The 27006-nt window shown below is 34.9% G+C and overlaps 1 protein-coding gene and 1 non-coding gene across 3 annotated transcripts in view; one reads left to right on the top strand and one right to left on the bottom strand.

Moving 5' to 3' along the window:
• The window catches only part of LOC129256858 (cullin-1-like), a 30089-nt gene extending 5098 nt beyond the window's left edge, over nucleotides 1–24991 (bottom strand). Inside the window, exons 1-19 of one of the 2 annotated variants that reach the window (XM_054895056.2) lie at nucleotides 24822–24991; nucleotides 17725–18143; nucleotides 13796–13961; nucleotides 12043–12210; nucleotides 9623–9673; nucleotides 8702–8792; nucleotides 8268–8431; nucleotides 7693–7855; nucleotides 7112–7242; nucleotides 6738–6845; nucleotides 6052–6207; nucleotides 5194–5325; nucleotides 4633–4827; nucleotides 3972–4103; nucleotides 3576–3668; nucleotides 1856–1909; nucleotides 1562–1626; nucleotides 1052–1157; nucleotides 256–369 (exon numbers count right to left, since the gene is read on the bottom strand). In XM_054895056.2, coding sequence (XP_054751031.1) covers nucleotides 256–369; nucleotides 1052–1157; nucleotides 1562–1626; nucleotides 1856–1909; nucleotides 3576–3668; nucleotides 3972–4103; nucleotides 4633–4827; nucleotides 5194–5325; nucleotides 6052–6207; nucleotides 6738–6845; nucleotides 7112–7242; nucleotides 7693–7855; nucleotides 8268–8431; nucleotides 8702–8792; nucleotides 9623–9673; nucleotides 12043–12210; nucleotides 13796–13961; nucleotides 17725–17870 — 2235 coding nt within the window. In that variant the 5' untranslated portion in view covers nucleotides 17871–18143; nucleotides 24822–24991. Of the gene's footprint in view, nucleotides 1–255; nucleotides 370–1051; nucleotides 1158–1561; nucleotides 1627–1855; nucleotides 1910–3575; nucleotides 3669–3971; nucleotides 4104–4632; nucleotides 4828–5193; nucleotides 5326–6051; nucleotides 6208–6737; nucleotides 6846–7111; nucleotides 7243–7692; nucleotides 7856–8267; nucleotides 8432–8701; nucleotides 8793–9622; nucleotides 9674–12042; nucleotides 12211–13795; nucleotides 13962–17724; nucleotides 18144–24504; nucleotides 24721–24821 lie in introns of those variants that run through there. The other variant, XM_064097521.1, reaches the window with a different exon arrangement.
• A 248-nt stretch (nucleotides 24992–25239) lies between these two features.
• TRNAQ-UUG (transfer RNA glutamine (anticodon UUG)) lies at nucleotides 25240–25311 on the top strand. Its single transcript has one exon. It is a non-coding gene; the product is annotated as a tRNA-Gln (tRNA).
• Nucleotides 25312–27006: the final 1695 nt, after the last annotated feature.

Below are 27006 nucleotides of genomic sequence, written 5' to 3'. Positions count from 1 at the left end.
TGTCAATCAATTGTCTTGGTCTTTCCAAAAATGTATTTTTCTAGCAATGAATATGTTGTAAGGAAGGGAAACTAAGTGTGAAAATTACATTAAAATTTGAAGTCAATTTTCTCTGAAATAGCTTTGCACCATCGAATGTGTGATAAGACGGTTCGGATGACCGTTGATGAAATGTTGGGTAGATGATCTCAATAGAGCATACTGCAAGTGCCAGGGATAGATGAAGTGCTAACTCTTGACTGATCAAGTTCTTACCTTGATAACAGGCACCTTGGGTTTGAATCTACCAGAGAGTTGGGTCAAGACTTCACTCAAGAGCTGTTGGTGCCTCAAAGCTTTCCTCATCTTCATTATACGAACTATTGCAGCCTGTGAAAAAAAAGAAAAAAAAACCCACATGAATCTGAGCCCAAAAATGCAATGATGGCAATAATCGTGATGGTAACATACTGGCCAAAAATGAAATAGGGACAATAATATATTCAAGAACATTTCATACACATTATTACATTACCTGGTCCCTATGTCATGTAAACATTTTGAAATTGAGAGTGTTTGTATATTGCATCTGAGTGAAAAGGTTCCATGACATTTGCTTTGGAAACAATTGCACTGCTATAAATTTCACACACTAAATGAATGACTAACTTCAACCATAGTTGTAACACTATATAATACCCTAAACCGACCATAAAACCCAAACCCTAACCTTACATCTTATATGAAATAAAGCCCGGGGCAATTGTCACAGGAGCATATGTTGCATCACCTCGTGAAAAACTCCTGTCAGAAAAATATCTTGCATAGATTTCATTTTTCCATTATGATATGATAACATAATTGCATGGAAGTTTATAAAAAATACTACATGTAAATATTAAACTTTAAATAATACAGCAATGACAAGATAATATTTAATATGCATACTAGGCAAATTATATATTCTAGAGTAATAATAAGTACCTACTATGAGGCAGCATTTTAGCTTACAGCATCCCTTTTCAATTGATCTTGGTAAATATCAATTAAATTAATATGTCTGGAGTCATACCTGAATAAGAAGCTTTCGGTCTTCTTCAATATGTTTGTGTGTTGTTTCTTGTTCCTGTTTCTGTTCTGTTTTCATTGGAACATTAATGTTTACTCGCAGCTTTTTGCTGTTTAGTGAAAGAACAATGTAAATCAATAACAGATTATCAGGAAGGATTGTGAATAAACAAATCATCAATGAATAAAAACTAGAGTAATAAAGTATGTAGTATTACTTTAATTGGTCTTTCACTTAATACTGCAAAATATCAACATCGAATAAACCTTGAAAAGAAAATCCATTCATATCACAATTCTGTCATACATAGTCACATTTTAAAACCACATTCATATAATTACTGGTATGCAAATGCTCTGTAAAAAAGCAATGCAGAATCATAAAATCATAAACTAAATCTAAAGATGTTAAATTTGCAACCACTGCCAACAATGATTACACAATGCTGTAATTTCTGTTGTCAATACACTGAATATTATATTTTTAGCAAATGCTACTACATATTCAGCTTACTTTTTGTAGCCCTGGAATAACTTGACTTCTGTTGTTGGCTTCACATCATCACCATCATCTCCATTCTACAAAAATGAAGTAGGTTTACATTAATTACTCAATAAGAGGTTTTCTAAATTATCAAGATAATGAAATTGATCAAACTTATTTGGGGGAAAATATTCATAAGGTAATCTCATCCACTCTCATGCATCAATCATACATTTCATTGTCAGGTCTTTTTCTTCTATGTTTTCTCTCATCGAATAAATCCTTAAAAATATGAAAAAAAAATAGAATTCATGATACACTTACCCCAACTAACAATTTGCATTTGAGAAGTATTTGAATTACTTGAGTCAGTATGTCCTGAAAGGTAAGATAAAAGAAACATCAATGACTTATTAAGGAAATAAACTACAATCACAGCAACTACATTTCCATCTCAAAACATGTTTTGGGCTGATATTCTCTTGTCAACACAAATCTTTTAAATAGTATCAAAATAAAGAGAATATCACTCTCAAGATCGAGTCTAAATTTGTATTTGTGTGGTTATCTGCTAAAGGTAAATGCAAAAAAGAAACATACATACTGGAACTAATACATATACTTAAACACACACACACACCCACATGTCTCCAGTGATGTGAAGGCGTGTAGTGTTATTTGTTCATTTATTTCTCAATTCATTGGTCATTCATGGTAAAGATGTATAAACCACCTAAAAAAAAATAGGGATGTGGTATCCAACTAGGTTAATTATGAATTCCCAGAACACTAGCTAGCATCTTCAAAACCAATGCTTAACCCTGATCAAACTGGGGGGGGGGGTCAATTTGACCCCCCCCTCAACAAATTTTGTCACTACACCGTTGCGCGAATTTTTTTGACCGCGCCGCTCGCTGACTTTTTACTTTCAAGTCTTGTGTATCTTTTGAGTTCAAATTTGCAATGCCCGGGTACGCGGTTTCCAAATTACGCAACATTTTGTAAGTGCATGTCAGACCCGAAATTGTTAAAAATTGTGATTCCATGTACAAAGTCAATGCAAATTGTGTTTTACAACTAAAAATCATAAATGTATGATTATTTTTCATTTTGTTGGTTTAAATGGATTTATTTAAAGCTATTTATGATCGCAAAAGGGTCAACGACAAAGTTCATCAGAAAAAATAATAAAAAATATAGGTTTGAAAAAAAATATATAAGAATTTAAAAAACAATAAAATACATAAGAAATTAATTATAGTTTTGCATTTTTTTGTTGATTTTTGTTAGAAACGTAATAATTGATACTCCCACCAAAAATTAGCATTCTAATAGCTATATAAATTGAGTTAAAGGCAAAAACAAACACAAAAAACAAATTTAGAGCAAATTTCATACACTTATTTGCATAATTTATTCATAAAAATATATAATTAATTTTTTTGAAAATTTTACTATACAGTCTTGCAGTTTACATCCAGTTCTACGCGCGTGCAAATTTTCGCGGCGTTCGCGCAATCAGCGGCGAAGATCTGAGGGGGGTCAAACTGACATCCCCTGGTATATATTGGTCCGAAATAGCCCAGTTACGATAGGGTTAAGAAACGTAAAGGTTATATAGGATAACATTTAGGAGCTCACACATAACTAAACCAGAGTTTGTTTCCATTTTCATTGCAATTCAATGAGAGCCCTCAAACTGACAGGCAGTCTATCGAGTTGCTTTTTGATACAAACAGTGCAATTAATCCTGATAATACCTCTTTGAAGATGTAATATTTGAAGACTGTAATTTAAATAATGAATGACACAGGACCTCCACAATACAGAGCACTTTGTTGGTAATTGGTACACTTTGAATAAGCAAAACATTAAATAGAAATGTGTGTAATTGGCTATTTTGTAGCACATGATGGAAGATAATATACCCAACAAAAGTGCTACAAAAGAAAATACAACTAGTCATGAATTTACTCTAGTTCTCTCCACATAATTGATCAATGAGGGTATTTTCTTGTTGGGTTGAATATCCTCTATGACTCACCATTTTGATCTGTGTGTTGTCATGGAGCTGTTGTAATGAGTATGAATCTGAGACATTGAACTGCAATAGTACAGCCATCTGAAATGTTGAAGCCTGTATAGAATGGAAATCAAATAAACATAGCACATGCTCATTCAGGGTATGTGTGGGGAATTATGTTCTTTTAACAAAACGATGCCACAGCAAGAAAGACTATTCATAAGATTGCAATATGACAATGAAGAAAACATCTTAAGATGGAATTAAAATGAACCATGAAGTTGAATAAACATCAATACACATTCAAGACTCTGGATATCTGGATTGCTCTGAGATTACTCCGAAGTATTCAGCAAGAAGACGTGGTTTTCCTCTATTCCTGAGAGAACGCAAGTTAGGATCAAATGCTTTCTTTACCTGCAATGTGTATCTATTCTTGAAACAACTGGTGACCAGCTCTCCTTTAGACATCTGAAATATCCACATCAGTTTCCTGCCACTATGCTGGCTACCATAGAATGTGGTGAACCGTTGAAAGCTTCGCTCCAACTGATAATTGATCAAATTCGTAAGAGAAATTGTTAAATACATCATTCAGAAAATAAAAATTAAAACATTCAGTAGCATATGTACATCCCTAGAAACGATGGGTAGAGATCATCAGATTATGTCTTATGTACCTGACTTCAGATCACGTTTCCCCTAAATTTACTTCCCTGTATTTGGTCATCATTAATAATTTGAAACTTATTCACCAGATTGATCTATAAAGATTACAGTTGCTCGAGAATTTGTGAAAAGATTATACCGAAAATACTTTCCTAGATTACAATAAGTTATCTTCACTGATAATCACAATAGAACATGAAAGACCCTCAGAGCTTGACTGATTACCATAAACAGTTTATCATTATATACCATAATTATCAAAAACAACCTCACTTCAATTATCTGTCACATCACCTCTGTGTCTCACTATTCCGATCCAAATCATATAGAATAATTTCTTTAAATTTGTATAATCAACTTTTGAATGATAAATATAAATGAACTGGCTACAAATGAAGAGACAGCCTACCTCACTAGGGAGAATGAAGGTAAAACCTTGCTGGAAAGGCCATGACCCTGAACAAAGAACTTGAATGCTGAAATCAATATCCAATGCTTCACTGCTTGCAAGATGGTTCTTGAATTGCTCATTAAGATCTTTGCTAAGACCAATATCCTGGAACATCCTCTGCAGTTTGGAAGTGTACTCAAATCCACACGCTTGCTGTGAGTCAGAAAAATACATAATTGAAACTTTCTAAAACATGCTGTATGCAATGATATTATCAACTGCTATGTTTTTAGCTCAAGCAAGTAATCTTAAAAAAACCCAGAGTTTGAACAAATTCAGACTGACAGAAAGTTATTCAAGTTTTGTTTGATTTCTACATGTTATACATGTAAAATGCCTAAAAATTTGGTTTCCTTCAATATCAATAACTACTATCAATAACTCTACAAAAATATTGCAATAGCAATAATGATATCAAGAAAAGAGGACAACTTTGGAAAAGATAAAAATATTGAAACTTTAATAATCTTTATATGGAATATGAACAATAAAAATAATGGTGAGGAGCTGAATAATTACCTTGAGTTTTGAAATCATACTAGCCTCTGCATCATCACTGGCTGAATTATGATGAACCAGTCTTTTTGCAAGCATTTTGGAGTAGAACTTCTGGAAAACATCTTTATCATCAATGTACTTGAACACTACCATCTACAAAAAAAAATGAGTACATGTAATCATGACTAAATAGAGATTTTATTACGAGATTGTAGTTACAAAGAAAATCACTTGAAACTGGTAATCATCACAGTAAATTTTCAACTGGATATCGATTATAAAAAGAAACACAATTATTAGCGTATCAAATGCATATAATTTAGACACAGTTTGGTCTTCACGCTAATACAATATATGGTGATAATAGCCATTGAACATGCTAGCAAACTGTCATCATAAATAAATAGATTTCATGAAATTAGGCCAAAACATCTTGATATAATATAATATAATAATATAAAAATAATAAAATTTGATATTTTGATGTTTCATATGTAGTCGGTATTGCGATTATTTTATGACCCTCTAATTTTACACTGGATGCCAGTCATACAATCTCTTCAGCTTATTTATCTTCTTTTATTTTCCAATAAAAATGCAGATGTGATGAATGGGCTAAAACTAGACCTACAATACATAACCTGATAGTCAAGTGATGGTTCACTTGCCTTCCAAAAAGAGGATAAAGTCATAAGCAATAGACCAACAACACCAACCAGTAATTAATTGTACAAGTGTTTCAATAAGAGTTTAGTATTTCAATAACAAAATCCTATCTCATTTGTTGTCAACATGAGGTGGCCTTTTTTAAAATTACATAAACTGATGTAATACCAAATAATATTTCTCACTTCTGCTGAATTCTATGATTATGCATACCACTTGATTTAATGTATCTTCCAATTCAGCTTCTTCTGGATTCTTGGAACTCTTCTTTAGCAGTGAATCACAGTACTTAGCCAGGAGCTCTGGAGATTTACTGGATGAATTTGCCATCTTTGTAACAGCATTGCTGTTGATAAATCTTCCACAGGCCTATAAATAAAATGAAAGTCAACACTAATTCAAACTTGATTGATATATAAAGCAGCAATTCAAAGGTACAAACCAAGTCAATGGTATGCAGTTTTATGAACAAGATCCGTACACTTTCAGAGTTATAATGGTTATTCAACAAATACCTCCAACATGGCCAAAGTCCATTGACCTTGGTCATGTGACCTGAAACTCGAACAGGATGTTCAGTGATACTTGATTACTCTTATGTCCAAGTTTTATGAACTAGACCAATACACTTACAGAGTTTCGATGGTGATTCAACAAATACCCCCAACATGGCCAAATTTCATTGACCTTAAATGACCTTTGACTTCAGTCATGTGACCTGAAACTCGCACAGGATGTTCAGTGATACTTGATTATTCTTTTGTCCAAGTTTCATGAATCAGAATCCATACACCAAAGACATGGGGATTCTTCAATCATTATTAACCATTATTAACACAAAATATTTTTTTCTGATAAATGATACTGAAAAAGATTTTTAAAGAAATGCAGTTGTTTACCTTGTCTAGTGATGCAACAAATCCCGAGTCATTGTTGAAAGCAGTGAGAACCAAGGCATTATACTTCTTGTGAACATCAAGGATAGTCTGTACATACAGCTTAGGATCCTAAACAAAGAAATGATAACAAGAAAAATTATTGAAACTTTGTTAAACACCAAGAAAAATGCAGTTAACTTGAAACTGCTTTATGAACACCCCCAATCTTTTAATTACCAAACTGACTTTTTTCATCTCATAGGCGAATCCATATATTTGTTAAACTTCAATCGATAAATTTATTATTTACATGCTAGGGCTAAATCTCAAAACAAACTAATCATACTACACCGTTACTGTGTTTCCAAATGGTTGTAATCATAGATGATACTTACATTGACAGCTGTTTCTCCACACTTTTCAATAGCAGCCAATCCTTGATTACAAATGTGGGTCTCTAGGAGTGTCATTAGCTCACCTAGTCCATCTGGTATGCGTGAAACTAAACTGTACATTCTTGCAAGGTCTGCATGTGGAACAAAACAAAATATTATATAACACATCCACAGCAAAACAAAAGGAAAGTTGAAATGAAAGTGAATGTGATTGTTTCTCCGATAATATGATGATGATTCATTAAGAACCAATTTTTGTGATCTTCATTGTATAGACTGCAACCGTTGGTATGAGATTTGAACTATTTTACTTAAAAGTAAACTGATTACATAAGTGGAATGTCAAATGATGTCTCACATGGACGTTGTCAGGGAATTTATACAAAGTAAGAACATCTTAATCAGTTTTATGCCAATCATCCTATAGCTATTGGTACTTGTCAGAACATTTAAATCTCATATAATAAATCATCATTTAGTCCTAATATTTCATTTTTTGTTAAGTGGGAAATGTATACTTTTCATAGCATAAACATTGTAAAAGATAATCAGAAGAGCTTTGTTTTAAGGCAGTGTCTCACCATCGTTCTTATCAGCATCAAGGAGATTCTGAAATTCTGAGTAGAAGATTTCAAGATGTTTCTTGATGAGTACCCTCTCACATTTCTTAGCAAGATCATCATGTGTGCTCTCATGTAAGTAAACCTGTACACGCCTTCTTTCTTCAAGTAATCTTGTCTCAGCCTGAGTAAATTCAAAGGGAATTGAACATAGCACAGAAATTAGAAAATTGCTTAAAGTTACACTTGGTGAAAATCGAGATGGGCAATTCAAAAGTTCATCTTCATATTAACTCATAAAAACTCACTTTAAGACAGAAAAAGCTAGTGTACTGTACAAACAACAAGTTTTATCTTTATATGTAGAGTTTATAATTACCCTGACAGTAAACTTTCAGTGGAAATAAGCCTTACTAGGCATAATATAAAAGTATTAACATAGTTATTGATAAAAATAAATACAAAGCTTCACATAAAACTGCATTTTCAGCAATAATTGTCAACTTATTGCACCGTCCATAGTGCTAAGATTTCACGAACTGACTTCGACTACAGCATATAGTTGATATTTTAACAAAAAAGGCCAATACTCTTACCTTCTTCATATATTCTGTAACAGGGTTCTGTCTTAGAAACTCAGTGCTCTCTGACGTATAGAAACGTTCTGTTTCAGATAAAAACTGACTTTCAAAGGAGTCCTTATACACACTCAATGTTGGCCCTTTAGTAGCTGGTTCATCTTCATTTAAACCAAGTTCAACTGCAAAACAAATGGACAAAATAATCAGTCTTGTGTGATCCAAGGGACTAAGAATGTTGACAAAAGTTATTGTTTATTCAAACGTATAAGTTAGCAGCTAAACTATTTAGCAAACCAGGATCTTAGAGGAGAATTCCATTAAGTATGTACAGCCCTTGATCAAAATACTTATTTTGACTTTATTTAATTTTGCGAGTTGAGGTCATTACATATAGACCTACTGTGCAGTACTTTTTCTATTAAATTAGAATGCCTCAATTATTTTCTTACCATAACACTGGATCACACCACTAACCAGACGTGTGTTGATGGGCTCTCCATGTCTCTCCCGTTCAATTAACTTCAAAACAGCATTAGTGACCTGGAAGAGAAATGAAAATGAAAATATACAAAAAACGAGAATCCACTTTTTATTGTTCGAGACAGCAAAAAGAAATAGAAATCCTCTGAAAACTCAATTTGACCAAATGATTATAGGCCCGATCGACATTGCTCTATCCCTTAAATTGTTGAATGCCAAACAGGATAGCAGCAACACCCATCTTTTAACATCTTTTAGTCTGATGCAGCCAGGGTTTGAACTCCCAACCTCCCGGTTGTGAGACAGACACACTACCAACTGGGCCAACACACCGGTAATAACGGGTATAACGCTAAGTTAAAGATAAAGATAAAAGCTCCACACAATTAAAATACATCTAAACAATGACAAATGTATTCCCACACTAATGCCAACATCCTAAGTTCTTACATGTCACATTGTTTTCATCTTTTCATAACACCATTCACACAAAATAATATCTTACTTCATTGAAAAATGGAGATTCCTTATCAATTTCTAAATGCACATTGGAGTATCAACTTAGCTAGCAATAAGGACATACATTCACAGAGCCTTGTTCAGCTAATTTCCAACTAATTATATAGGCCACATGACACATTAATAGGTGATAACTACATTTTTCAATAGTATTGATTTCAGCAGAAGTATTGGCCAAGGAATACATTTTCATGTCTTTGGCAATGCGACCACAGTTCACAACACTTCTATCAGCACAGTAAACCATGGGATTGAGTTTCCCTCATCTGCATATATGCTCAGCTCCAATATTTCAACAAGAATATAAATATAACTAAAAAGTAAGTATATGAAGAGTTTTCAAAATTTAAGTTCTACATGTATATACATACCTGTTTATTGAGTGGTTTGAACAAATGTTCTCTCCATGTGACAAGAGCAAGCTGTGGATGAAAAGATATTACATCACTCATATCATCAACAGTTTACATTTACATTTGAACTCGCAACATTCCTGTAGAAATGACACTAGAATGAACAAATTTTTTTTGCAGCAATTTGAAATGCCTCAACACATATACACGCTTGAAAAAACAAAGTGCCAATTCTTTTGGCAGTTTGCTCACCAGGCGAAGATCAACTATAAAAAGCCAAGGCTTTATTCCTATTGCAAAACTAGAACAATAATAAGATTCAATTTAAATCATGGACCCTGATTTTTACATCTTGATATCAAATATTCCAAGAGATTTGTTGAATTTGACACAGAGTAATATTTTCTTCATATAAAATGAAGATAGTGTGGGTAGTAAAAAAAAGAAGATAACAAAAGGCTAATCTATCCCATCAAAGTGGGATCAAAAATCAAAATGAAAATTTTTACAGAAAATGGATACAAATAATAATTATAAAGTACATTAAAATCACACAGGAAAATTGAAAGTTGTCAAAAAATTGAATGTCTCTTTTGATTGGATTACTTCGAGGTTTTACTATCTAAAAGGGTGGAATAATTAAAGTGCAGATTTATAGTACGATCCATGTCATATACTAGTACTGTAGTTAGGATATGATCAATTAAAGAACTGAATCTGCTATTTATAGTACATGAGTTTATCATAGGGTGAATCATCAATACCAATGGTAATGTAGTATTATAATGTAAATATTATTATTGTACGTCACATCCCCAGGGATTCATATCAATTTGTAGGTCGAGGCTGACCAGAAATATATCTTTGACTTGATTAACTTCAGGATTGGTGAAACTTGTAATTGTTAAAGACCAGGGCCACCCTTGTATCAATTTGATTAAACTCATTCTCACTTACCAGTGGGGGAAAGAAAATCGAAATTGAATGAAAAATAACAAGATACAGTCTGTAAGAAGTTGAATTTGTTTCATTGAGCAATGTACATGGCTCATTTCACCAGGTTGTAACACATTTGCATGACAAGGCATGCATCATTAAAATTATGAATTGAATTTACTTCCTGGCCATATGAAATACTTGTATCAAAGCAGACCTGCCAACCTTCCACAAAAAATTATTCTAAGGAAAAAAAAAATTGAAAAAAAAAAGAGTATTTTTAAAAATTTGTCTCAAAGTAACAATCGCCAGCCTGTTGTAGAGAGATCAGTGAAAAACATGCGAAAAATTGATAATTCACCATTTTAAACATGTGCTCGTAGGCACGAATTTACTTGTTCTTTTCATGCAACAAGTTACTGGCCCGACAGTGATTTTTACCGGTCTGGGACCGTCGGACTGGCACTAGTGTTGTGCGCTGCATATAATACATACTCCATGATCAGAAATTTAAAGAAAAGTTACAAATCATACCAAAAATGTATTGGCGTATTCATAGTAAAAAAGAGGATCAATACTCTAAAAAGGGAACGGTTGGCATGTCTGTCAATTATTCTGACAAGTAACAACCTGGCATGTTGAAATGTAACATTTGACACTGTGTCAATATTAGGTCATGTGTTTCGTTTTCTATATTTCATGGTATTCAAACTAATTGATCAATGCACCAAGCTGCATGTTATGTGGGATGAATGAATTTGAATGTAGTCATACTTTGAACAATATTTCAAGAAATGTGGTGAAACCTGGTGAAATGACCCACATATGTATGCATGTATTTGGGTTAATAAAAGAGCCACTGATTGTAAAATATACATGTACATGTATACGCTCACTTTCTCTAACAAATGTTTTCTTGAAATATATACAAGTTTTCTACTCCAAGAAAGAATGTAAAACATGCTTTCGGCCCTCATGGAATATGCGAGGGACCGCTCAGCTAGTCAACCCCCACCCACGGGAAACTAGCGAGCCCGCCAATTTTGTCTTATTTGCATATTGCCGACTCGCGGCGTATTTGCATATACCTCCGGCTTATTTGCATATACGCCCGACCAATCACATAACGGATCAGTGCCCACCTATTGTTCCCGCGTTCGTGCGTACGGTCCTGGGGTTTGGTATAAACAGAGTACCGTATCGGATAATTTTCGTCACTTGATAAAGAGTTGCAGCGGCACTCGAAAGCTCGTGAACTTGTAAGCTAGTGAACACTTTTTGCGAGAGTGATCACAAATTTCCTAGAAAGCTAGTGAACACTTTTTGCGAGAGTGATCACGAATTTCCTTGTTGACCATAGTAGATTGCGAGACAAATGAATACCCTCTAGCGATTACATGATTGTTGTTACTTATTCTCAAATAAAAGGAGAAATTATTTGAAAAAGAAATGTGAAATACAGTTGAGATTTCATAGAATAAATATGAATGTACAGTACTTACTGAGTAGATTTCATAGATGCCTTTGCGCCCTTCGTCACACTCTCTCCTTACCCAATGTCTGTTGAGGTAGGAGCACATGCCATCCAATACCTTGCTGGAGAATTGGTAATCTTCCCATTGCTTTGTGTAGTATGTCAATACACTCTCATCCATAAGGTCAGAGCCATCCTAAATATATGAAATATACATGAACATTTGACAGTTTTGATAGGAGCTCCTTTTGGCCTGAATTCACAAAGGTGTTTTTGAATACCATCAGTTGAACCCTTGTTTTATGCAGACTTCCTTAATACATGTAAATATTGCTTAATACAGTAACAAATTTATTTTTTTAAAGTTCAATGCTTATGCGCACTTTTGTCACATTGCGCTAAATTGATGCTAGTTGCCATGCTATTTTTTTCAGGAGTCCAACAGTGGACTCATTCATTTATTTAATGGCAGGAAATTGCATAGCCTCCAACGGATAAGGAGTAAGATCCTGAATCAAACATGCAATTAACTTTAAGCTCCAAAAGAAGCAGAAATATACATGTAGACAGATTTTATTTTAGTAAAGCTGATTACGACCTACACCAAACTGATTTTAGAATTTACACCCCCCCCCCTTAACTGCTGCACATGTACATTGGATAACAAATAAAAAACATGGGTAAAGTAAATTCCAGTTTTGAAGTAAATAATGATTTCATGAGAAAGTCTTTAAAATCAAGGTTAAAGGAAACAAAAACCCAAGAAGAGAATCAATCTTATTGGAAAGAGTAAAATGTGAGGAACAATTTAAAACAAGTTTCAACAAAATCGGTTATAAAATAAGCAAGTTATGGATGTTTTGAAAAGTCTTGTTGTACTTTTTATGGGGATCATTAAATTGGCAAACGTGCTTCAAAATGGCTGATTTTGTGGACAACTCTCCATTTGATTTGTACACAAATTTTCAGATTTTCCTGTTTATTTTACATATTTCACATTATCTCCCCCTGACGATCACATGTGTGGCGTGAATTATATTTTCCCCATGACATATGTTGTGCTCAGAAGTAGGCAAGATGCAATTAGAAAGATAATGAGAAAAATCTGAAAATTTGTGTACAAAACAAATGGGGAGTTTTCCACAAAATCAGCAATTTTGAAGCATGTTTGCCAATTTGAGGATTCCCATAGCAAGTACAAGAGTTTTCAAGCTTCTACAACTCGCTTATTCTATAACCGATTTTGATAAAACAAGCTTTAGATTGCTCCTCTCATTTTATTATTTCTGATAAGATAGACTTTCTCCTTGTATTTTGGTTTCCTTTAATTATCACCATATCATCACAGATCTTACAATAACGAAACTCAGTGACGCCAAGATATCTAAGCTGAAAATGATCAGTGAAATTACCAACACAGACAAGCACATGCATGTGTGACAGTACATGTATATTGTCATTGGAAAAAGGCCCAAACATAGCTGGATAAAAACAATTTTTAACAGAATAATTTTACATTTTCATTAATCTATACTACAAAACATGGATTGTCATTTTATTTGGATTCTGTTCAATCTTATTTTGATAGTGTTACCACAACTGGTATAAGGTACATGATGATGAATTTGTAAAAGTTTTTTACTCAAAGATTCACATGAGAATGAAAAGGAAAAAAGCGAATATATCTACATAAAAAGAAAATCCTAGATCCTGATTGTAAATTACAAATGCAAAACATTTGTTAAAAGGAGGATACTATTTGAGATGTTGTCTTTACTTACTTGTCTTAGGCTCACAAGATAATCTCTAAGAAAATCCCGAAGTCTTTTGTAGAGTTCTAGGCCCACAAATTGTGCGCCACCTTGCACTGTTCCCTTTTTGCTCTTAGCTGAACTTGTCCTAGCCTGCTGAAGCTGATTAACATTTGTACAGTAGTTATATACATAGCTGAATGAGTAGAGACAATTAAGGACAATATGATCTCAATGTATTGAATATGTACAATTTCAAGGAATGGATGAAAAAAAAATCACTCCAATCTGATCAGTAGAGAGCAGTGCACAATCATTTCACGGGTTGCGTCACTTGCATGAAAGAGATTGTAATTATCACATAATAGTACATGTACATATAGGTCATTGCTTACTGGTAACATCACAGTACATTCAAGCTAATTGAACGTAGTTGCAATTGTTCTTCAATATCAAGCTTAATTGATAACATATCATTGTAAAACTAGATCTGTTACATTAACATAAACCTACATGTAACTTGGTTAAATCCTCAAATCTAAGCTGGAAAACAGTTAAATTGATGAGGAACATAGATATGATGTGGATCAGTGTAATGTACAGAGCTGGGCAATATTTTGATATCAAAATAATGTTAAATTGAAAAAAATATTGAATATTCGTTAATGGTTTTGTGAATATATGTTGATATATCACTGTAACACGATATGCAAAAAATATTGATTATGAAAAGCTGCTCTGTATTGCCTTAAACCAACTCAGATGTTTGTCAGCTGGTACACAAATGCCCGCTTTTCATGGACAAACACAGATGTCTGGACAAAGTTACCCCGACCTCCACTGTCCCTTCAACCAAGATACTCCTGGTTGGAGGTAGGAGTATCTTGGTCGGAGGAAGGTTGGAGTAACTCTTTCCAGATGGGCACTACCCCGACAGGGACTCGATTTTAAGGCGCGCGAGAGCGATCGCGCGCTACATGCGCGCCTTAATCCATTTTTGGTAGCGCGATTAATAGCGCGCCTCGCGATAGCTGACCTGCGCGAAAATGCCTAAAGTCGCCCTCGAAATCACCCAAAATCATGCTTTCGGGGGCGACATAAAATCTGAATGTCGCCCCCGAAATTATTGCCGAGTGATAACAACTCAACGGCCCACTAGTGCCATATGCTCGAGCTCCGCTTACCATTAAAAAACCATCCAAAATCCACACTCAAAATCTTCAAATTCCGAAGTTGCGTTATTTTTTCTGTACCACGTATTTCCATACACATGGTACCAGGTATGGAAAAAAAAAATCAACGCAACGGTCGGGAAAGAGTTGCATGTATAGGGGTCCATTATGACTACCACCGTGTGTCATTTCGAATGCACATGTTTCCCCTACAGATATCACAATTCTGTGATAAAATAATTCGAATTACACAGGAAATAAATCCCAGAGTCTAGTAACCTAGCATTGGTGAGTTGTCATTCGGCTTTGCTTTTCAAAACGGCTTATTAACTTCCAAAATAAGTTATCTAATTTATCAATTATAACTAAAAAATCATTTGTTTTCTTTTTCTAGGGGATGAGGTATTGTATCAGACAATAAATCATCAAACAAAACTCCATCTTTTTTACAAGGACGGCGGCAGGCTCACGCATTGGCGCTTTTACTAGCTAGCCAGTTGGAGCTCTGTCTCTCTGCCAGAGCTCTGGGGGACAGTTCGCTCAGTAAAGGCCTCAATGATGTTGATTTTCTGTTTCAGACAGAGTTTACATTTCAGGAATATTATTCAAAACTGCCAAAAAAGTTTGATGATTTCTTCATTGTCATGTATATTTAAGTTCTTAATGAATACATTCTCACCAAATTTAGACTCCCCCATAGAGAAATTAAATTTTCATGAAGATCTGCGTTTTCAAAGAACTTCAGGAAAAGTTAGGGTAAGTGGGCCTTTATTACATGTACATGGCTGACTAGGGTATTGTACTGGAATAAATGGAGTAGAAATTAGATATTGAATTCATTTATATCCAAGTCCATCTCACAGTCACACACACACGCACACACCCACCCATCCACACACACCCACATCCAAGATTCTAAACATGATAAATAACTTTAAAAATCATACAATATTAAACAAAAAGTAATGATTCCTTAATAAGTGAACAGGTATTCCTCAAAATACAAAAAAGTAGCATTTAAAAAGAGCCCCCGAAATTTGACAAAAAAATTAAAATAGAGCCCCCGAAAAAAAAAAAAATTGTCAGTGACTTAACTTTTAGCCAAAGTCAAAACCTAACTAAAACAGGTTTTACAACACACAATCTAATTACAATACATTGTAAAACAATTATAAATACTTCCTTTGGTTGTTGATTGTAATTTTATAGTACATACATTTCCTCCATCCATTTTGTTAATTGGGCAAAAAGCTCCCCTTGTATGTTGAAGAAGAGCTTTTTGAAGTGCTCCTCTACCGCTCTCCTTAAAAGTTCTAGGAGAGCTTTTTATTGCTCCCCTTATAATTATAAAACCGAGTCCCTGCCCGACCTTTCCTCCGACTGGGCTTCCTTGGACCCTTCCTCCGACCAAAACAACTAGATGTCTGGGTCATGATAAGATAAATATCTTTAGAATTTCAATCCATGCATAATAGAATTTAACTCCAACTAGGAACCCACTTCTGAAAGAGTACTGTTGATTAAATGCCATGGTCAGGGATCGAACCCCAAACATTATAAAGAATTTTCAGACTCGGATATTTTGCTGGCGATAATCAACTAACATTGAAATAAAAAATCAACCAGCACTACATGTAGTACCATCATTTGTAAAAGTTTAAGACCACCTAAAAATTTGTGTATGTAACACATTTATACAATGTACTGTAAAAGTTTCATTTAGAAGTGGCCTATATTATTTGTTGGTGTTGATTCTGTGTTTGATTATAAAACGATTAAAGGAAAATAAGACAGTAGAAAGGAATTTTCCAATAGCTTGACCAATCCTTTTGTTTCCCAAAGTATTTTACTTCAAGATTTTTTTTTAACACAAGGATTTCAAGTCAAGGTTGGAAAATTTCTTTATACAAATTTCCATTTAACCATTCATATCAAACACAGAATGAACACCAACAAATATAAGCCATTAAAAAAAAATAAAACCACTATGGTATCATATCACAATACACACAAATTTTCAGGTGGTCTCATGGAGTTGTGGTCTTAAACTTTTGCAAGTGGTATTAAAGTAGCGTTGTTGCTTGGAAAAGACAAGACATCTAGCTGGATGTCTTACTTATTTTGCACATTTCCCATCATGGACACAAAACTGAATCATAAATATTTTCTTATTTTGCATCTTATTTTGATGACAGCTTCAATGATATAATTGTTAATATAACTTCTTTATTCATCAAACTCAAGTTACTGTCGGGTTGAAATTTCAATTTATATCTCCTACATGTAGGCATGGATGATATCACATTATTGCATCATTGTACCACAAATGGTCATTTATATAATACTCTGAAATATTCGCCTGCAACATTATCTCCAATGCACTCCATGTGTAAATATAATTTTGCATCAACATTTGCACTTCTGAAAAGCATGATAGAGTACCAAATATTTTTTCACCAGATATCTTGCATGGAGGGAAATAGGTACATGTACATGTTATGTAGATTAATGAGATTGGGAGAACATGTAATTGCAATACTTTGAAAGGATTTATTGCCCATTCAGACATTCATGTAGCAAAATATGATCCGCTCTCAATCATGCTCATCTTCAAACATAATCATATTCTCAGAGAGAATTACATACTTTCACAATTCACAACATTACATGTATTTTGGGAATGAGTCTACATGACATCTCAGAGAGTTGAGTAACTTGTCTTGTAGATGGATGCACAATAGTCTATAACAGAATCAACATTTTTGTGCTGGTGAAAGCAAAGGATACGAGTACAGCTCCATGTAGCGTTTCTTGGGCATTGCTTGGCTGGAGTAGACCTGTTGAATACCTGCTCTCAAATCATCCCATATCTGATCTAAGCTAGTCAGTTTCAACCCATGAGGGTTTGGACCTCTATTTGGTCTGTTTGACATTTCTGTTGAAAGTTTTCAGAGGTTCTTGGAAAAGTTGCCTTCAGTATAGCAATGTATCAATCCTCAGTATAAAATATCGCTCTTGCGGAGAGTGCAGTCATAAAGTTGCATTTTAAAGTTAATGACTGATTACAAGATATGAAGTAATATCACAAGGAAACTAAACGGTGAATAACGACCGTTTATAAGGAACCTGTTGCAAATGCATTAATCTAGTCTGCTGGTTGTAGCCTTGGAGCTAGAACTTCAGTCTCATATGCTGATGACATTGTTCTGAAAATAAACAAAACCAACAAAATTATTTGCATTTTTATTGTCAAATTTTCAAATATGAAACGTTCTACTTGATTAATTCTTGAGTGAGTCAATAGTGAAAACACAGTATGGTTCAATGTTATCAATATGGGCGAATGCCGTAGGTCCAGGCAAAAACAAGGATCATCCTAGAAAACAAGAATGTCCTCATAAAACCAAGACAAATCATGCCCTGGTGAACTGAGATAGAGTCTAAGGCGCTAATGCAGTTTTGCACTGGTCGACTTCAAGCAAATTTCCCCAACACTGACTTCCTGCCAAAAAAATACACAAAGGGCGGATCAGCCCCTGAAAGGATCAAAACAGCCCTCAAAATTCTGAACAAGTGGAGCGCCTCTGGCAGTCACACCTGCATCGCGCGATTCAATATAGCAGCAGTGCTGATTTTGAAAACTACATGTACTATTAAATAATTATTCACAACAAACACCATTCACATAATGATACAATACTACGTTCATTGAAAATAAATGACATTTGACCTTGATCATGCGACCTAAGACTTGTCAGTGATTACCCCTATATACACATTTTATAAACTATATCTATAAACTTTGAAAGTTATGACAGCAATCTAATAATTACCTCCAAAATGGCCGGAGTTCAATGACCTTAAATGAATTTTGACTTTGGTCATGGGACCTGAAACTCGCACAGGATGTTCAATAATACTTGATTACTCTTATGTCCAAGTTTCATGAATCAGATCCATAAACTTTCAAAGTTATGATGGTAATTCAATAAATACCCCCAACTTGGCCAAAGTTCATTGACCTTAAATGACCTTTGACCTTGATCATGTGACCTGAATCTCGCACGGGATGTTCAGTGATACTTGATTACTCTTATGTCCAAGTTTCATGAATCAGATCCATAAACTTTCAAAGTTACGATGGTAATTCAACAGATACCCCCAACGTGGCCAAAGTTTATTGACCTTTGACCTTGGTCATGTGACCTGAAACTCGCACAGGGTGTTCAATGATACTTGATTACTCTTATGTCCAAGTTTTATGAATCAGATCCATAAACTTTCAAAGTTATGATGGTAATTCAATAAATACCCCCAACTTGGCCAAAGTTCGTTGACCTTAAATGACCTTGATCATGTGACCTGAAACTCGCACAGGATGTTCAGTGATACTTGATTAAACTTATGTCTAAGTTTCATGAACTAGGTCCATATATTTTTTGAAGTAATGATGACATTTCAAAAACTTAACCTTAGGTTAAGATTTTGATGTTGATTCCCCCAACATGGTCCCGTTCATCGACCCTAAATGACCTTTGACCTTGGTCATGTGACCCGAAACTCAGGCAGGATGTTTAGTAATACTTCATTAACCTGATGACCAAGTTTCATATACTAGGTCCATATACTTTCTAAGTTATGCTGTCATTTCAAAAACTTAACCTTCGGTTAAGATTTGGTGTTGATGCCGCTGCCGTCGGAAAAGCAGCGCCTATAGTCTAACTCATCATATTTTCCGGGGCAACACTTTTTATTAAGTCCAGGGAATAATTTTCCTGGTACCGCATCACAATTTGCTCCACATTTTTGAAAGACTGCTATACATAAAGTCCTTGGTATAGCATATTTTTACATAGGACTCTAAGGCTACGTCTTGTCTGCTCTTTCTGTCGATAGTATCAATATGATCAAGGGATTCTAGTAACGAAGCCTTTCATGAAACAGGTTTACTAAGATTGGAACAAACTCCATGGTTGGTGGATAAGGATATGACCAACTTGTCCAGGTGTTTGGAAACGGGCCCCTGGCTACTGCCTCGATGTCAGGATTCTGTTGTCAGTTAGACCTTCATCCATAGAATTGAGGTTGGTGCATGATTTCTTTTTTTAATTTTAATTTTGGGTGTTTTTGGTACCCCAACCTAGAAGGTACCATGTTAGTATTTGTTACCTATGGAAGCCTATGGTTACCTTGTGGTAGCGTAGCCACACGGATCACGATTCAGAGCGATCCTATTCTGCCACTACACAAACTTGCCTTGGTAAATTGTTTTATTATGCAAAGAAAATCTTTAATAAACATAATTTAATGGTTGTAAATCCGAAGATAGTACTTGCATACCATTTCCAATTATGTCCTTGATGATGATGAACAAATATGATTTTTTCAAAATAAACTCAGTGTAAACTTGCGTCTCTTTCATGTTTTGGTGAATTACATATATATACCGCAGACTCCAATGAACAACTACCGCATTGGACCAGTCTCATGAAATCTTGTGTTTCTCGCGTTTTCAGTCCGGGATTTTTTTATCAAATGGATTCTCACTAGGGTTGAAAAATTCCCAGGAATTTTCGCAGTGGAAACTTTCCATGGGAAAAAAACAGGAATTTATTGGGAATTTTCTGATATTTATACAGGAATTGAAAGGAGTACCCTGGCAGATGATGCTTGATTGTGCTTTGAACTGAAATTGGATTGTCCTTTAATATAAAAAAAGATAAAAAAAAAAATTAATTAAGTTTCTCAGTCTCAATCAAGGTCAAAGGTCATTTGAGGTCAATAAAATTTGTGCATGTTTTTCTCCTTTTGTGAAAAATTATTCATCTTCATTGTTTTCAAAATCAACCATGATATTATTTCTTGCCAAAAGGGGGAAGGGAGGTATCTCAGAAATGAATTAGCAATTAACATTATTCGTTCCTGGTCCTGAGTGCCATAGCCGTGCTGGTGGGATTAGTCTGCTGTGCAAACCTAGGCTGCAGGCACAGATCCTGATTTAAACTGTGATCAACAAGTGGGTCTCTACGCAAAGACTAGCACGTTCAAAACTTGCTTCCTGAGCGAGAGGGTTTTCAGTACACAAGGCATGAGTAGGCTGCACATTCAGACCCTTGACTCAAGTGAAGGCTTTGCATAGCAGACTAGTGCAAACCCTTTACTATGGGAAAGTGGTCTGAATATGAAGCCTAAGGCCCCTACCAATGACTTGTGTACAGAATAGGGCTGTTATCGTCGAGAAAATTCTCTATCGATATCATGCTAAAACTATCTTAACGATATCGATAACTATCGACAAAAGAACATAATCAATACGCATTTATGCATTATAGCGATGTCACATACTCGCGTTGGTCAAAATTTGTATCTGCGACTGTACCAAGAACGCTTTAAAATTCGCGTTCATCGGATGTAAATGACTACATAGCATCTTTCAACAAACATATTTTAATATAAATACATCCTCACCTTTCACGTTATTAGCATTATTTTAGGGTTGGATGAAGTTTTATCGATGATTTGGGGGCTTTTTGGACATCGTTCTGAGCAGTCTTTTGCCTATCCGCCATTTTGATATCGTGCTGTACATCTTTGAACGTAGATGGCAGCAACACAAGGCTAGGCTGTGTGATATAGCTGCCTTCTACGTTTGTTGAGTTTGCGCTTGTGATGTTTTCGATTCGATCGAATGGCGAGTCGAGTGCAGTCACGATGTTTGGATTGTCACAATCTCACCCTCATTTCGCTATAATAATAGCGAAGTGGGGCGAGATCGTGATTTGTGGCTAGTATTTTGTTGAGATTTTGGAGTAATTTCTGTTGCTTTTTGTGCAGTTTGATGAAAAATCTGTTTTCCATGATTAACCATTTGAAAAGCCACTTTCAAAGGGCCGTTTCCGTGAATTCGCGGAAAATCACTGTGTCCCTACATAATAGCGGGTATTATCGACAAAGATAGAAAGGTTATCGATATCGCTAAGTGGCAAAAACAAGCGATTATTGACAGGACTATCGATAAAGGCGTTATCGATAACAGCCCTAGTACAGAAGGTCCTTTTGTTCAACGGAAAGTTGTATTTGTGCTAGTCTTGTGTGAGGACCAACTTATTACGTAAAATTTGTAAATGGAAGGCAGGTTCTTATATGTTAAACCCTTGACATTAAAAAAACAGTGTAATGCAAGGTTTTATATTTTTCAATGTTCAATTAAAGAAGCTTCATTTTGTAAATTATAAATGCCTATCATGCTACACTTACAATGGATACATATATACATGCACATTACACATCTACATGTATACTGTATAATGTATTTACATGTACGTACAGTTTGATGTTTTATACCCTTGGCCATTTAAAGAATGATGGAAAGTATTAGATTTGAGGATATCAATTTATGGTTTTGTATTTTAAAACACAATTGATCACTTTTTGTAAAAAAATGAAAATTCCCCAAAATTCCCAAAACAGGCCCCGTGAATGCGTGATGATAGGTAAGGTCTAACGTTAGTTCTAAGTTAGATCTAACATTAGGGGGCCCTACATGTACATCATGTACGGTAGTGTGACCTTAATTTGCGCGTTACCCAATTTTGCGAACGGTCGAATATCTCAATATCTAATTGATATCTTAAAAAACTTATATCACCAATAGAAAGAGCGACTTAAAATTACTCAGTATGGTAATTTTGTTCAAGGTAAGGTCTCGATAAGTCTATTTGTGAAAATATTGGCAAAACATCAGCAAATTTTGTTACCTTTTGCGTCCAATCTTCTGGACAAGCATCAAGAAATCGCCAGTTTGCAAGCAGTATCTCCAAATAAGTACGGTTAGTAAAATGTGGTACCAACCGAATTTATGGCATTTTAACTTCCATCTGATATAATTATCTTACCTTTGTCTGAGCACTTGATTTCAACTCTAAGACTAAACTCTAAAGCCTTGCAAAACGATCGTGCGCAAATGAAGATCACACTTTTTCAGCCGAGCACGCACTAGTTGATCGCCATGGAATTTTAAGATCGCGATACAAGCGAAACCCTAGACCAAAAGCTTCGGTCTCTGTTATTGTTAAATTGGTTGTTCCGCTGAACTCCGTTGGCTCCACTTACCAAATACAGAGACCTAAGTTCTAACTCGATCTGTACAGGGACTCAATGGCCATATGTTAATGTATTAAGTTCGGATAAACCAAGGATGTGGGAGTTGCACGACAGCTGAAGTATATCACTGTTTTTGTCCTGAAAGTTTTAAGTTTATTTTTCAACATTTTGGTGCATTTCAGGCCAAAACAGAATAATAATCTTTGTTTGGTACAGTTCTGTTTATACATTTTTATGAAATAAAGACAAAAATCGATAAGCCCCGTCGGGGGGATTTTGCATTGTTAATCCCCTAATGGCGGCTGCACGATCGCGAGGCTTTTGTGAGGAGAAATAAAAATGTTTAAAAACTCCTAGAAACAGACGGCTGCCAGCTGTCTAGCGAAACCCTAGACAGCTGGCAGCCGTCTGTTTCGAGGAGTTTTTTTACTTTTTTTTTTTTAAATTTCTCCTCGTACACAGACGGCTCGCTAGCGTGCAGCCACCATTAGGGGACTTGCAATGCAAAATCCCCCCGTCGGGGCTCTTCAATTTTTGTCTTTAATGAATAAAAATTTTGAAAATTAACGCGACCAAAATGCAAATTAATATTCCCTCTTGGCATTAATTGCCCAAAAATGGAGAAAAATCAAGTTAAAAGGAACAAAAACAGTGACTTACCTCGGCTGTCGCGCAAATTCACTTCCCCGTTTTATCCGATCTTAAGTACATAAACATATGGCCATTGAGTCCCCTGTACAGATCGCGCTAGAACTTCGGTCTCTGTATTTGGTGAGTGAAGCCAACGGAGTTCAGCTGAACAACCAACATAACAGAGACCGAAGCTTTTGGTCTAGCGAAACCCTTGACCTACTTTATAATTCTGTCAAGCGAATTTGACTTTGGGGTCTTGCCTTCTGTTTGGTATTTATGATTTTGATTAATTTTGTGTGAACTGTGTCTGTGAGAAATTTTTGATTGAAAATCAACTTCATGATAATTTTTAAAATGTGCGCAAATTATGGTCACCCCATCATATGAATTGATGTAGATCTAACATCGAGGGATCTACATGTAGATCTAACTTTGTTAGATCTAAAAAGTTAATATTAATCTATTGTACTTATCCGATTTTGCACGACATTGTCACCGACAACACAAACACAACAGGCAACACCACTCAGATTTCAACAGACAACACCGTCCGTAGTCTGACTGTACTTCATTCTACTTGTCTTTGTCTATTTACATCACACACTCTCAGCTCAAACATTGTCAAAATAAATAAGACTTAATTATTTGTAAACAAATTTTCGGCATTACTTCTATGAGACTATGTGTTTAACTAAGATCGCATGCTCGATCTGTAATGAAAATCATAAGTCAGAAAAAAAAGACTTAGGCCTAAGTTAAAGTTAAACTGATGATATTTAAACAATTAAGACTTAACTTAATTAAAATTTAATGTCACTGACATTGACTGACCTCAGCCATTGTCAGCAGGAACGCAATTGGCAATAAACAACATGAAAAATCGACATGATCACATGTAAATGTTATCTAGATCTACACGACAGAACAATCGAATATAAATTGCTGCACTCTCTCTGTAGACGTAGTGTAGGGAGTGTAGCTGACGTCTGACTGAGCAGTCTTGTCGACTCTGTGACTGCGACTCAAGATCTGTCGCATTTGTTCATCCAGCTCAATTCAATGGAGTTCTCCAAACAACTTAATAAACCACAAATTCAATATATTTGTAATTAGAATATTTAGCATGAAAGAGGTCTATGTTAAATTACCTTAACTTTCGTCGATTGAATTATGGAACTGTGAAGAAAATGTTGTTTTTTAATGGTATAAATGTTGATAAATCACCGGTACCATTTCGGACGTCTGTTAATGTTTTTCATGCGCACCGATCGTGCACACACCGCGCGCACTGCCTGCACCGTGAATATAGCTCGCGAGTGAGCGCGCACAACAAATGATACTAGTACTAGTTTATAAATATCTATATTTCTAAAGTTATGACTGCGAGGCTTTGTGAACACTGCATAAAAAGAATTTCGGCTCAGAATTTCTATTGCATTTCATTATTCAATTTTCCTAGAATTTGAATATAGTGTTTATAGATGACAAAACATAAAAACAAGTTTAGACGTACATAAAGATAGTTTTAAATTTAATATGTTTTTGTTCCCTCCGACGAACAGCCAAGGTCCCATGGTGTAATGGTTAGCACTCTGGACTTTGAATCCAGCGATCCGAGTTCAAGTCTCGGTGGGACCTCTTTGTTTTATTTTTTTTTTTCATTCCTCTTACAAGCGTTTGTATATATTATTTGCTATAAAAAGCATCTATATATTATATTTGCGAAAAAAGTGAGGGGTCGTAATTACTTCCAGCGCACACAGGAACATCTATAAAGCCTACATAATATAGCGAAAGCAAGTCCAGGGTATAAGATTTCTCATTGACTGGTCATAACCTGTACAGTATTAAACAAAATAATGCGAGCGCAAACCGCCGGGGTTCATTTATTTATTTATTTATTTATTTTTTTTTTTTTTGGGGGGGGGTAAATGACTTGAAAATATTACAAAGGCACTTTTATTGTACGCTTGATTATACAAAATTGAAAGCGCGAGCTGAGATTAACTATCGATAAAATGACCGGGTGGGTACGTGTTTCATAAATCAATTATTCGCATTATGTACTACACTTCTTTAAATTCGGTCCGACCATTGTTAAATGGTTTGATGTGTTTTATGAAAATGCTCAATCTTGTGTTTTAATCAATGGACACCTGTCTCCCAGATTTTCAATAGAGCGAGGCTGTCGCCAAGGAGATCCATTGTCTCCATATATTTTTCTATTATGTGCTGAAATACTTGTTTCGACAATCAACGTCAATAGATGGTTTGAGGATGCCCTCTGGTAAATGTCATAAAATATTACAGTATGCAGATGACACTCTTCTGACATTAAACGGTTCAGAAAGAGAATTGAGTAGTGCTTTTGACATCTTGTAAAAATATAAAACAATATCAGGTTTGACTGTTAATATAACCAAGACACATGCATGCAATATGGATTGGAGGATACAAGAACAAGAAAGACTGTATTCTTGCCAATGGGAATTTGAATTGGGTATTTGATGAATACTTCAGATATTTAGGTATAGATTTTTGTACAGATCTTCAGAAAATGACAGTGCATAATTACAATGAAAAGTTTAAAGAGATCAAAAGTCAAATGACTTCATGGTTAAGACGTTACCTGACGGTCCTTGGAAGAGTTACGGTTGTCAAGTCATTGTTTGTGTCTAAATTGAACTATACTTAATTCTTTCTCTCCCGAATCCAAGAGAGTTATTTCTAAAAGATTCCCAATTTCATAGATTCATATGGGGAGAGAAACCAGATAAAGTAAGTAGAAATCAAATGTCTCAGAGTTATTCTGAAGGTGGAGTAAAAATGATAGACATAAATCTGCAATGCCAGTCATTGAAAATTTCTTGGATGAAAAAAATGATAAACGGTTCCATTGACGGTAATATTATTTGTCTTCTTCAGTCTTTTTTTGCATAAAACGCAAAACTTGGATCTTTATATGGGAAATAGCTATTTTTCTAGAAAGTGGCACACGAAATTAAAATCCTTTTTGGAAAGAAATGTTCTTAGCGTATAGCACACTGTTATCTATGCACTAAATTTAATATACCTTGCCAACCCTTATGGAACAATGATTTTATCAAAATAGGTAATAGCTCAATTCACAGTAGATCTCTAAATAATAGGGGTGTTCGTTTCGTTAATGATATTTTAGATGGCAATTTCCTCTCTTTGAATGACCTTCAGGAAAAATACAATGTTCAAATAAATTTTCTTTTTTACCGTGGATTATGTGATGCCATAAGAGACGGTTTTAGCAGTGGCACACACTTTAGCAAGTTCCAAGAACCTATTATCCCTGATACAATA

The sequence above is a fragment of the Lytechinus pictus genome, chromosome 3 (genome assembly GCF_037042905.1).
Source record: "Lytechinus pictus isolate F3 Inbred chromosome 3, Lp3.0, whole genome shotgun sequence".
Classification (NCBI taxonomy): Eukaryota; Metazoa; Echinodermata; class Echinoidea; order Temnopleuroida; family Toxopneustidae; genus Lytechinus; species Lytechinus pictus.
The sequence above is the reverse complement of the archived record's forward strand: the minus strand, read 5'-3'. Positions and strand labels throughout refer to the sequence as shown.